At 41.1% G+C, this 13,923-nt stretch overlaps 1 protein-coding gene across 3 annotated transcripts in view; it reads right to left on the reverse strand.

Annotated features, from left to right (window-relative positions):
- PRKG1 (protein kinase cGMP-dependent 1) overlaps window positions 1-13,923 on the reverse strand; it is a 440,105-nt gene that overhangs the window by 27,139 nt on the left and 399,043 nt on the right. For all 3 annotated transcript variants that reach the window (XR_009958878.1, XM_062579493.1, XM_062579492.1), the window contains exon 10: window positions 7,369-7,465. Coding sequence is in view for 2 of the 3 variants with exons in the window: in XM_062579493.1 (XP_062435477.1) it covers window positions 7,369-7,465 (97 nt within the window). In the remaining variant the exon portion in view is untranslated. The remainder of the gene's footprint in view (window positions 1-7,368; window positions 7,466-13,923) is intronic.

The following is a 13,923-nucleotide window of genomic DNA, read 5'->3' on the forward strand; positions in this document are numbered from 1 at the left end:
ATTTGAATGACTCCAGCTGCTTCGAGAGCCCCAAATTTCTTGTTGCTGATAGATATAACTTGAACGTGAAGCTTCCAGGTGCGATGGGTGCAAAAAAATCTCGCACAGAAGCATTTCCTGCTAATCCTCGAGGTGGCTGGCGCGGCTCCTAGCCAAATGAGAACACCCAGCAAGCGGAGTTTGTGCAAATAAAAAAAAAAGAAATATTTAGTTTAGTCTGGAGATGTGGCTTTTTTTCCTAAACTCTCAGTAATAGTGATCTTTTAGAAGCTGGACAGAGGCTTTTCTTGAGGTCTTGTGTACATTGCTCACAGGCGAGGTTCTTGTTGCTCATGTCTCCTGTTGCACCTCAACCACCCAAAGACGGAGATGGTAGTTCAGATACTTTTCGAATGGGCCTTTGCTAGCTGACATCCGTAAATTTTGGATGTGACAGAGCCAAAAATCGGTGCTATCGTGAAAAAAAAAGACGGACATACCTTTGTATCACGTTAAACCGACTCCAGAGAGCATCCAGCAACCGAAGCACAAATGCTTTTGCTTGCTGAGTATGCGCAAGGTTTTTATTTTTTATATTTATTTTTTTATTTTCAGTGGTTTCTCAGATACATGCAGTCGAATCAACAAAAATACCCGCAGCTGTCGCCGAGCACAGGGCTTAGATGGGCTAATGAGAGCGCAAGCTGAGCTCTCCTAATTCCAACAGCTGACCTCCTGCATGGACTAAGCAGCCGTTCCCCCCCAAGCAACGCCATCATCCAGCGTGGTTTTAGCACTCAACGTATTTACGTTCCTCCAGGACGAAACAACTTGCCTCCTAACAGTATTGCTTGCCTCCGAAATGCCCCTGCTACTGCCCTTGTTTTGTTATGACTGAACAAGGCTAGATACAGCTAAATGCTAAAACCATTTGGGAGGGCACTGAATGCTAAGGGACTGGTCAGGAAAATACCTTGCAAAATTATACTCTATGAGTACACATAGGTCTCCACTAAAAAAAAAAAAATACATCATTCCTTAGAAAACCTCATCTATTTAACCATTAATTAAAGCTGCTTAATCAAACACTGAATGTTGCTAAAAATCTTTAAGTCTGTGCTCTGAATACTGTATGGAAAATTTATATTCAGTGTTTGACCACATGCACAACTATGTTTTCTTTATAAGCAAGGGCCTTGGGAAGTGTATAAAAAGTTGTGTCTTTCCATAAATGCCAGAGGTAAATGCTACTTTTCAAAAATGTCTAGAAGGAAAAGGCTAAAAACAAGTGAGGAATGTGAGCTGCTTCATGTATAAAATCATTCCAATATAAAGGCCAGAAGAAGGCTTATATAGCTAACACATATTAAACCAAATGGGAAAAACTCACTAATTAATTCCCTAGAAACAACTAATAGGCCATTCTATGATTCTATATACAAAATCACGGATACTCTCATTTTAATTACCCATAATAACTAAGAAATGCCCATTCAAAAGGAAGGAGGCCAAAGGATGCTTCACGATTTCAAAATAAAAACTAAGCAATTTCAAAGCAAAGATGACCGATCTGTCTAATAAAAAAAAAAAAAAAAAAAAAACTTTTAGCGGATGGAACAAAATGACAGTTATGCAATTGGAAATTTCCACTAATAAATGTCTGATTTATGCATCTGCTGGTCTATTGGAAGACAATGACTTTTTTTTTCCCCTCGCCATCTAATTAATTCGCTAATGATTTTGTTTACAAAAAGGGCTGAAGGCTACAATAAATCTGACCGCGCTTTATAATCCGTGGTCAGATTTCTCTTAAAACATGAATGAAAATGAAAAATACCATATTGCCCATTTAAAACAGGCCTTCTAGAGCCCCGGTAAAACATGGTTGAAGAAAAGGCTTAAATTTTAAGCTTACGTCTGTATTAGAGTCCGCATTGCAAAGGAGTTTAGTAGCTTTTAGTAGGTCACCAGGAAGCTGAAAGGACATTACAAGCGGCATTTCACAGAGGTCTGTCTAGACTGTGGCACCATTAAATACTTTCATTAACGGCTTGCGTGATGGAGTAAGAAGAACGTTATTCACTTTGCACCGCTGAGCAAAATTACGCTATGAGCCCTTCTGAGAAGGGCAAGGGAATCCAACCTGATCTTTACAAATTGAAATGATGACTCGAGATAGAAAGGATGCAATTCAGCAACGGCAAAGGCAAAGCACTACACTTAATTGCCATTTTTCTGCTCTACCCGACTGCCCCGCTTAGATCAATGTGCCTTGTTTGGGCCATTGCTCGAGAAAGACGAGAACCACCTGGAGATGAAGAAGCAAGAATGAGCGCAGGCTTAGAAAGCACGAGTTGCATGTAAAGCTCAAAAGTAAATTTATTTGTTCTAAAGAATAAAGCACTACAGATTAATGTGATAACAGTCTTCAAATGCATACGTCTTACTGCAGGAGAAGGCAAGGAACTGCCTCCAAGTCCTCTTGGAACAAGAAGGACAAGAAAAGAGAGGCTACAGCATGGGAAGATGTTAAATATTAGGAAAAACTTTTTTGCAGCTATGAACAGGTAAGCACTGGAATAAACTGCCTTCACTAAAGGCTTTCAACAAGAGATTAGAGGAAAAATGGTCAAAAATACTTAGGTCTCATTGATTCTGCCTTGTGCCATAAAAATGGAGTGAATATCTCCTTGAGTCTCTTCCAGTCCTGTGTTTAATGAACATATGCCAGAAATAAGTGCTTTAAGCATCACTGACTTCCGCAAACCTGCTGAACATTAAAACTTACGATTAAATATTTTGTCTGTAAGGGCTAAATGTCCTTAATCTGCCTGTGGATACTGTTGCCTTTAGGATGTCCTTGACCATATGTTACCCACAGCTGCGCACAACGACTAGGTCCCTCCTAACTTGCATATGGGTGGAGAGATGGCAGAGAAGTCAACTGGTTTTGACTAGCACACCTGAATATCTGACTGGCCTGAAAAGGCAACAAGGATTTCAGCCGAAACACAGTCTCGAACAAGCTAGCGACGGGGTGTGTGTGTGAAGATGTCCTATTATTTTTGCAACAAATTCTGAAGATCAAATGCTAGCTACCAAAATAAAGGTAAAATAAGTGAAGGCTCATATCACCTGCTCAGCCTGCAGTCATCTGCCTGGGAAAGGGCATGCTACAGTCATAGTAACGTGCAGTCCCAAGCCTTTCACCTCTGTTCCTTCTCCTCCTATAGACAAGGGTCTCTTCACAACATTACACAGCTGTACAAATATTTTTCAGGAAAAAAAAAAATAATTTCTATATGTATAAATATGTTAATAGCCTTCATATGAGTCAATAATATTCCTGTATATTCATGGAGCTGCCCTTCATGCAGCATGAAAGCACGTGTGGGAGCATCCTTTGAAGATGCTCAGATGCCACTTTGATGGCTGCCAGTGAAGAAGCTACATAGCCATGGTTACTGAGCAAAAAACTGCGGACGCATTAGTTATTCTAAACTAGAAGTCTAGGCATCTTATTTGCTTTCATGCTAAGGGGGGTGTTCCAGGGCTGGAGAGCAGGCACAGGGAGACATGTCCTCGAGTAGCTTGCACCTACTTGGCAGACTCTCCAGCAATTTATGAGGGTGGTTCTAGGAATGCAGCACTGACCGTCCCAGGACGGACCGCGGTCTGTTCCAGCCTGCCTGTTTACTTGTTAAACATCGAGAATTGAGATCACACTGCTCACCCTGTTAGTGAACAAATATCTTTATTTTATCTACCTCAGGCCACTTGTCGCTTTTATAAACATGCTTTTGGAGGAACAAGACAGTCTATGCAGGAAGTGAAGTCTTGAGAAACTGTCCAAAGATGACTATATGCACCCTTTTCCAGGGGTGGCACATGGAAAAAATGCGTTTTTGCTTATTTTCATGCCAGTTTAATGTCTCCATAGCTAACTGCAACAGTCAGTGAGGAAAGAAGGAAGACTTGGCAGGCGGTGGTTTTGACAGAACGTAAGGACTTAGCGTGGTTTGTGCCCAACTGCAAAATGCCACTTTTGTCGTAAACTGCATAGCTGGTCACCACATGAAAACATGACAAGTCATCTTTCAAAAGCAGTCTGCTAAAGTTGACTATAGAGGCGGTCCAGTCAAGGACGAAGAAGGAGAACAGCATCCATAATGACAAAATACGATATAAGGGGCATCAACTAGCCATAAAAATCAAGCAAACTACATTAAAAAAAAATGAGCAAACAAAAACCTGTTGAAAATTTCTCTTGACATAGTCAGGAAGATAAAACTACCTAGGAAAAGCCCCATGAAGACATGCACTAGCTAAGATTTGTCTCCATGCTGTATGCGTAAGCTTTTTGTCACAGGAGCAAAACCAAGACAAAACGATATTTCCATGGATAATATCCACAGAACAGAAATATTATTTAAATAGCCGTCTCGGCCAAGAGACAGGTCCCCGCATTTAAATTCATCCAAGGGACGAATTCTCAAAACAGCCAGTATGCACAGAGGTTTCTAGAATACCATCTCACATTTATACAGGCCACAAAATTAAATTTAAATCTGAAAATTAAAATGCAGGCAAACGGGAGCATTATTTATCCTTGGCCAGTAAGACCCAAACTAAATCCCAGATGCTGCAGTTTCTAACCGGACAGCACCAGTTGCCCTCTTGAAGGGTATGAAAATATGCTGGGATGCTGAGCTAGTTGCACGCGGAAGATAAGGTTAAGCTAAAAACGGTCTTATTCTTGCAAAGCGCTTTGCTTATTTGATCATTTTTCCTCAAAGAAAGTGCAATAATTGGAATTCTTTTCAGGAACAAAATTTAACATTGATGTGCACTAGCAAGCTACCATAATACTAAATAAGGCAATAAAAGAGTTCATTCCTCTGATACATATTATGGCAGTTTGCTTTCAGCCTGAAATTACATAATATATTTTGCTAAAGAAGACAGAAGCAAGAGACAGCAATTCTAGAGTCCATTTTGATGAAAAAAATCTTTTCTTGCTTTAATAACAATCTTGCTTGCCCATACTCAGCATTGAGATGGCAACTCTGAAAGGTACTTAGTTTTTTTTAAACGTAAAAATATAGAGAATATTAACATAGTTTTCCCTGATGGTAAAGAAGAGTGATAAAACTGAGAACGTACGGTTAAAATTTAAAATATCTTTTATCCCTCAGTATGTAATCCAGTATCAGTTAAGAGCCACTGCAGCCCCTTGAGCAGAAACATATGACTATTTAGCGACATAATACAACTTTTTTTCCTAAGTAACTAAAAATGCCGAGTATTTAAATTTGACATGTGAGATCATCTTGGCACACTTAGCTCTGCTGTCGATTCTGAACTAAGCGCATACTTTTAGCACTTTAGGTGCAGAAGCTGAAGAAGATCATAAAAGATTTCTTAGATCATATCAGCAAGCCATTACATTTTCCTGCATTTTTCCTCTATTCCTAATCTAGTTCCCAATAAAAATTGAAACACCTCTCCCAAGAGAAAACACTTCTATTCCTATCCTCCTCCTCCTCCACGTGGCAGGATCAATTCTTCCTGGCCCAGCAATGAGAATAATTGCAATCATACAGCACAAAATAACTTTGATGTCACCAATAAACAAATCGACAGCAGAAAATCAGTATGAGAAGTGGTTTAAGCTAACTAGAAAGCAGAAGGCTCCCTGTTTGATTCACCACTATACTTGCAATTTACCCAGAAAATGACCTTAACCAGCATTCTCCTGCTTGGAACCTCCTAAACTCACTGCTGAAGACAATCCCTTACAAGATGATGAAGACTTTTCAACCATTTGTGCCCTTCTGCAGGCTGCTGAGGTAATACCCAGAGCTTCCTGCAAGCTTCTAAAATTTTTAAGACTCCTGAGTTTTATGTATTTCTACCTAACTGCCATCTGGTACCCTAAAACGACAGAACGTGTCCATCCGTGCTATTCCTCAGACCTGGCCACGGTTTCCTCCACGGATATGGAGGTTCTTGTTAACACCATATAGCTTCCACATTAACCTGGAAAGCAGTTGGAGCTAGAGGACTCGTTGCCTTTAGTAATGCAACCAAATTGATCTAGTGTATCCCAAATTAGACTCTTGCTCTCGAGCATCCTTGGCAGGAGACCTCTCTCCACTGACTATGGAAGGAGTGGTGGGGGGAAGGACACCTTCCTGGGCTATGTGGCTGAGCTCTCGTGACTATCTTCCAAAACACCAGCTGTTAACAGGAAAAAAAAAGAAATATATATATATATAAATATAACAACAGGAAGGGATTAAAGTTCTAATCAGTCTGCTCTGCTCTGCCTGATTTTAAATAACCTTCGAATGGGAAAAGGCAGAAACAAGTTGCTGTTTAAACACTGAATTCACCTGCTAGGTCACAAGCAATGATCAAACCACTTATTTTGCTGGTTTGCAAGTTCCCAGCTCTAAGGGGATAATGCAAAAAGGCGCTTTTGGCTTCCGCACTGTTACGGAGCGGGGATTTCCTCTAACTTTTGTGATGGCACCAGTAACTCTGTTTACTTTTCTGGCTCTTAATTTAAAGGAGTTCCTCACATACTGTACTGGTGTCCGGTATCAAAAATGCCTCCTTGCTCAGCGCAGTGATGTAAACTAAGCTCCCTCTTTCTATTATAAGCTTTTGTATACACACGATATTACAAATGGGTCGCACAACGGCTACCCTTTCCGGCTCTTCTTGCTCAACCCCTGTTTTAATTAAAAAAAAAAATAAATAAAGCACCCCCCCCCAAAAAAAAAAAAAAAAAAAAAACTACATGGCTCTAAACCCAAGCGGAGCAAAAAGCAAACTCAGATTTCATGCTTTCTTTAGAATTCTGTGAACTAGATATCTTTCCGTGAACTAATATTATAATTCAGACATACATGATTCATCTACAGTTTTCTTCACAACCATGTAGGAGATCGACCCCTAGACCCGAGTTAGGAACAGCAGACAGTGGACCATTACTGCAGTTTTGGCTGATTAAGATTTTACGTTACTCTTTCAATCTCAATACTCACCACCACCACAGCTCCCCAGGTTCTCGTTAAAAGGCAATCAATGTCATAAAAAAGTACTGCTCCAGTGTGAAGACTGCTTGGAGAGAGAAGATATACGCTCCTCTCTCAATCTAGTACATAAATTCTTTAGGATAACTACAGAATATTTATTCATATATTCTTATTTTCCTGGAAATACAAGACAAATTTCTTCAACTATTAGTAAAATCACAAGCCTGACACATACTTCTCCAGTAATTCAGGTAAAATAATGAAGGAACATGAAAAGACTAGTAACGTAGCATTTATTCCCAGGACATTACACAAACTTCAAAGAGGAAAAAAGAAGGTTACCTACCAGTTCAACTCGTCCAAACCCTCCAACTCCAAGCGTGTCAATGATGTTGAAATCAGACAGTTTCAGGTTGGCGAAGAAGGCAGCTTCGGCTTCGTATCTGGATTTTTTTATGCGAAAAAATGGAAATTTCTTAGACGTGCAAACATGAGTACTGTGCAACACTGTACCCGAATGCCATGAGTGTGGAACAGCGTTTACCTGCTTAGTTTCCATCTTATCTCTTACAGTTTGCTTTTATTCACACTCCTAGTTTTGCTGGTCCCAATTACAGCATAACTCCAATTTGCACTTCTTTTTCAAAGTGAGAAAAGCAAACGTTACCTACTGCATGCCTACAGTGCAAATGCCTGGTACTGCAATTCAGCTCCAGCCACCAAGCGAATGCTACATTTTGACATTTTCTATTGATCTTCTTGTGAAGAGTGGGTGGTTTGTTTTGTCTTTTAGTATATTTGGAAGATAAAGTCTCTCATATAAGTTTCTCTTATCCACAGGCTGGCAGCAGTTTCTATAAATGTTTATTGAAAGTGGCAAGATCATTAAGGTCCCTGGAGAGAAATCACAGCCAGGTTTTATGAAATCAGATCCGATAAGCTGAGGGCTGGTGTGCAAATGCCTGAAATGAATGACTTCAGTCACATATTAACATTCCTAAAAGAGTATCTTCGCTTCTTTTCCTGCTACAAACTCACTTGGAGGAGAAATTCCAACTCGGTAGGTCCCAAAATCCAGATGCTCTCTCTTTAGCCCATGTGCAACTGGCTTGCGACAGAAGTTCACCAAGCCCTTAACTATGGAAGCATGCAAATCTGACACATGCAAGCCTGCCAAAATAAGCTTCCCATGAATACATTCGTGAATATGATTCCTCCAAAATATCTCCTTGTCAAGGTTCGTGGTATTTTTAGAAAGGCTCAGAAGGGAAATGGATGAACAGGATCCACCCACCCAATAAAGTTTGACATTCAGCTGCCAGAGAAGTCCCTGGGCATGTACAACCTTTGGCCATTGGTGATACAGACTTTTACGGCAGAAAGAAAAAAAAATTGACAAGGTTATGGAAAAACGCATGCAGGTTTTAAAGGGGAAACTGGCTTGGAAGTGCACCGTTTTCAATATTTAATTTTATCGCAAATGCTTCGCCGTTAGCTGTAACCATAATGTGCTATTTCGCCTGAGCACCACGTGCTTCGTCTGAGCCCAGTTTGTGCTACAGTAAAGATAAAATATTCTAGCGTCAGCAATGATCACATCCACACATCCACCTATCTATCTTTTTAATGGATCTAATCTGTCATGCCTGCCTCTGTATCTAATAATCTAATTCAATAACAGAACAAAATTGATTTAGTGACTTGCTCCCTTCAAATCACCTTCGTTGTTTTACTGAAAACCGAAATGACGTTGTGGGGGAAGAGAACAAAAGCAATTTGAGGGTAAAAGAGAAAAGCAAAAAGAGGTGTCGAGAAGAGCAAAAGGTCCCAAAAGAACACCCCAAAGACGACGCAAGAAAGCGCTGTTCTGTCTGGGGGCTCTGCCACCAAACGAGTGAAGCTTTGTTTTATTATTTATACTGTCACCAGATCCTCTCGATGACCTTGTTCCTATGGCCACAGTGGTCTGACCGCATCCGATTTTGGAAAGTAATCGCCACTGCGCCTGCTTCGAACTTGGAATAACCTTGTGTCACACGGCTGCTTATTGATCATTTTGTACTAATCATGAGGTGCATATTAAACTGGTAACTGGGGGGGGACCCAACTCTGTTAAATGAAAGACATATTTACCAGTTCCCTTCTAAATCACAACAGGCACATCATTTCAGGGGTGACAGCGCAGTGAGATGGGTAACGTTCACAGTATGCAATTATCTTTGGCTTTCCTGACCATTTAAATGCATCTAATAACTTGTAATTGCTAGAAAGCCAAGATCCCAGCATGGAAAGCTTTCCTCCAATGGTGAAACAACTGATGCAAAACTTCTAGCCAAAAAACTCCGCGTTAGCGGCAGGGAATTGCATCCCCCCAGCAAAGAGAGGATGAGAGATGCTTGTGCAGGGGGATGATCTCCAGAGGTCCCTTCCAACCTCAACCACTCCGTGATTCTGTGAAACGCCAGTATGTCATGGATAGGGTTTCCAAAGACACACAGGAAAGATGGGGGTGGGGGGAGGAATCTCTCCTATAATACCTCTTGCCCTGAATGACTGCAAAGTTCCTACAAAAATGGCATAGAGTTCATAGCAAGAGATGTGAGGGGACAAAACCAGATAAAACATGGCATGGTATTGGAAAGGCAAATGGAGTACTACACTCAGCTCCTGGAAGAGCTACCAATTCTCCTCAAAAGCTCCGTGAATTTAATATTTCATTTAAAAAGTAATGACAGTACTACTTTGATTGGCTTTTCTTTGGAAATCTTCTGGCTTAGTCTCAGCTAGACAGGTTATATGCAGCTAGTACATACAAGTGCAGTGAAGCCTGTAAAACAAATTGGATCCAGTTCTCCAGACACCATGCAACAGGCTTCTTAGAAACAAAAGAAATCTATAAAATACACAGTGAAACAAAAGTGAGTGCAAAATGCATGCAAGCCTACCATACGCTCGATAGCAACCGTCACATCTGTACTCTGTTTTGTTCCCAGCTACAAAGGTCAATCAAATTGCAATAAAAGGACAAGATCGTTATCGTCTAAAGGCACACACTTTATGGCCAAATTCTGTCAAAGAACATACCTCTAAATTCTCAAAATCTCCTAAATCTTGCAGATTACTTTCAGTCAAGTTAGACTGATCTGAAGGTGAATGAGAGAACGGTGTGCTTTAATTTTAGAGTCAGCGTGAGCAATGCAACTAACAGGAGTTACGCTTCTCGGCCCTGGAAAGCCTAAGAATAAATCTCTTATGTCGCTTAAATAAAAATACCAAAGTGCAAATATTCTCAAGTTATTCCATGAATGAGAAGTCAGGTCATGATCATCATCCTGAAATTCAGAAAACATATCCAACTTTATGGACTTTTATGCAGCTTGCTTAGTTTGTGGGGCACTCTGAACAGAAGCTATTGAGATCCTGGAAAGTGTGCTCCTTGTTTTTCTCAGTTTCATTCTGCAACTGAAAACAGGCAGCCAGGAAACACGCTGCAGTCCAAACAGTCTTTCTACAGATCTCTAGTGAAAAAGATACGGGATATCTTTACTTCATCATCTATGTTAGGTGAGAATCAGTCCTGCAACATGTTTCTTTGATTTCAGCATTGCTCTCCAAAATCAAAGGCGTCCTTTCAAGGGATGAGGAGAGCTGTTCGAAGAAATACAAAGGCTTAACAATTTAAGTTGGTATGTCTATAGGAATATATTCAGTTCTGCGACAGGTTAAGGAGATCGGCTGAGCTGTGATATTACAGAGGACACCTGGGCTGCTCCCTGGGAATAGAACAGAGATAGGAGGGATGGTAGAGATAAGTTTTCCACAATTTTGCTTGCACAAGCTGACACGCTGTCACTGGAAGTAACAGCCCTCTGTGGTAAGAATACGTGTGTCAGTGCAGGGCATATTTCTCCTGGGTCGAGCTTTTCAGATACCAGAGTTCTGTCTCATCTGGTGCTTAGCAGCTTAATGGGAAGGGAGTTATATTCTAGACATGCAGCTGTATACTGGTGCTCTGAGATTTTTCAAACAAAAAATGATTCTTTTGACTTCTGGAGGAGTTGGTGAATTAAAATATTAGCGGTTTAGGTTCCTAGATTGATAAGTAAGAAGTGTACTAGGAAGGCACCTCAGGCAAGTTCTGAGTACCCAGAGCAGTCAATGCGGATCAGGCTCACATTTGAATCCAGAGAAATTCTGGAGCTGCTCAACAAGTCTCAGATACACTGTGATTTCTGGGATTTTCTGACTCTAGCTGGATTAGACATAATTTGGAAAGAGCCCTTCTTGCAACATTTTGGCAATTGCGCTTCACGCCTCAGACAGCACAGGCCAGAAACATGACAACTGAAAATACAAAAAAGTACAGGCACAGAGAACTTTTCAAAACATTCAGTGATTCAAATAGGAAAATACAACAAAAGGTTTGTGCTTTATAACTAAGGGATCCCTGCAAAATCTCCTCCTCCTTTAGTAAAGAGTTTTCAAGAACAAGGTCAAGATTTTCGCAAGAGCTTGAAGGAAGCAGGATGTCAACTCCCACGGCACTCTAATGGGACTTCTTTCCTTATGGCAAACATTTTTTTTTTTTTTTTTGCTTTTATAACTGACTACCAAATGATCCCTGTCTAAACAACTCTAACCATCCCTACCATAGCTAACAGTTCACTATGGTAGCTAATAGGCGGGATTCCCCTTGTAGTTCCATCAAGGCAGGCATCTCCTCCATAGGCAACTTCAAGTGCTGACAAGGAGACGGAGGAAAAGTTTAGCTCTAGGTCAAACATGAGCATCCTGCAGAATCTCACAAGCTCTTCTCCAAGAAAAGAAACCTTCTCCCAGGATTCTGCAAAGCCAAAGGACAGAGATCTGTCGAAATCTCATTAAATGTGGCGGCCTTTCCGTAACTCTAGCTCATCCTAACAAGCATCAGCTCCTTGCTGTGGCAGATACTGGGCTTGGAACCACAATTTTTTTCTCTCCCTCAAAATAAAATAAATATGTTCAGTGAATCACCAATTAAAATGAGTTGTGTTTGCATCCTCCTTAGCACGGACAGCAGCCCCGTATGAGAAATTAGTTATATGGGGGACCATGAGGAAATATCGTCACACACGTGTCCCACCACTTTGAAGGAGCGGCTCTTGAACCATGCTCTAAGCATTTGGACAATTGCTGTTAAGAAGAGTGGGTGAGGAAGACATGTGGCTTTTGCTGGAACTTCCCAACTATTTATATAAACGATTGCTTCATAGGACAGTTATTACGCTGAAACGCATTTCAAGCTGTAATTCCCAAACTATAAATACAAAAATCAGAACAACCTTAACTAGGCAGCTAAAAAAGAAGAAATGAGAAAACAACATGAGCAAAGGTTTGTAATTACCCAACTGCTCAGCTTCCCTAAACTAGCTCACAATTCCTATCACATGAACTAAATGTGTTGGGAAACATTAGACATCTGTTACCAAACAGTCATCTTGATGCAAAACTTGGCTTCTTTCCACCTGTACGCTGCCAACTAGACGTAAATTGTAACCAAATGGGAACCAACTATCAACTCCCTGATAATAACAAACATAACAATTTTGATTTGACAAAAAATAGAGCTTCTGAGCCTTCCTCTGTGACAAACCCTAGCTATTTAACAGCTATTTTGTCAGCCTTATATTCCTTTTTGTTGGCTGGCCAGATCACTACAGCACCTACCTTGGGGAAAATGCACTTCTGCAAACAGAAAAGTTGAATCTCTGCAAAGAACAAAATAAGCTCAATCGTAGTAGCTGGATGGTGATGATGAGGTCCCAGCTTGTAAGTCACACATGCAACAAACCTGATAGCCACAAATGAGGTGTGTGGGGGGGAAAAATACCGCAAAAGCAAACCGTATTTCAGTGCCCTCTTAAGAATTAGAAGAAGATGAGCTGAGAATAAATCTCCATTTCATTTCGCAACAGCTTTTTAGAGCAGTGGTTCAACTGATGTTGTGTTTTTTGAAACAACTGATGATAAACAAGGGCAAAAACGGTGTCACATTTCAATTTTTTCACTATTTTTGCTATACACCCGGACATGCATAGTCTAGACAGGGTAAATAAACCCCCTACTTCATGACACCTAGCCGCTGTTCAGCTGCCTTGCACCCCGAATCACGGAAAAATTTCTGGATTGGATTTGCGCGTGCTGTTCGGTTAGCAGAGAGGCATTGCTGAACATGAAAATGAGAGGTAGCAAGAGATATGGATCAAGTTCATGTAACGAGGAGCATTCAGATGCGAAAGCAATGCAGGGATGAGCAAATGTGATGGATGATATTGCTGCGCCCGTTCCTTCTACCCTGCACCGGCCAGCCCTCTTCCCCTCCTGCGACAATTATTTTTCTAAAAGCTCAGGATCGTGTATTTCTGAGCGACTGACCTTTGCACAGTAGGAAATCTGGGAATGGTCGTATGGGTGAAAGCAAAAGAAAAACCACCTCATGTCGGTGTGGCATGAGATCCTTACCTTCAACTATGCCCTGTTTGTGGGAGACTCGGAAGATAAGTCACCTTGCTCTTAGCCACATGTAGGCAACACACAGAAGCACAGCAGATCAACAGTGTTTTTTACCCAACCAGCAAGATCCAGAGCCTGGAAATGCCTGAAAGCAAATTCTGGAGAGGCATCGACAGCAAATCCGTATTTCTTCACGGTGTGTTGCCACTCATCCTCTCAGAGATCCCCACCCCACGTGAGAAGCATACTCCTTTTCTAGCGTTTGCTCGAGAGACCAGTCCGTTTGAGAGAGCACGCGGATGGAGAGATGACCCTTGGCAGACCGTTGCAGCAAAAAGAAACGACCAAAGATACGAACCAGAAACACTGTTGGGGAAGGCAATAAAAGGCAGTAATATTGTCCTCTAAG

The sequence above is a fragment of the Rhea pennata genome, chromosome 7 (genome assembly GCF_028389875.1).
Source record: "Rhea pennata isolate bPtePen1 chromosome 7, bPtePen1.pri, whole genome shotgun sequence".
In the NCBI taxonomy this organism is placed as follows: Eukaryota; Metazoa; Chordata; class Aves; order Rheiformes; family Rheidae; genus Rhea; species Rhea pennata.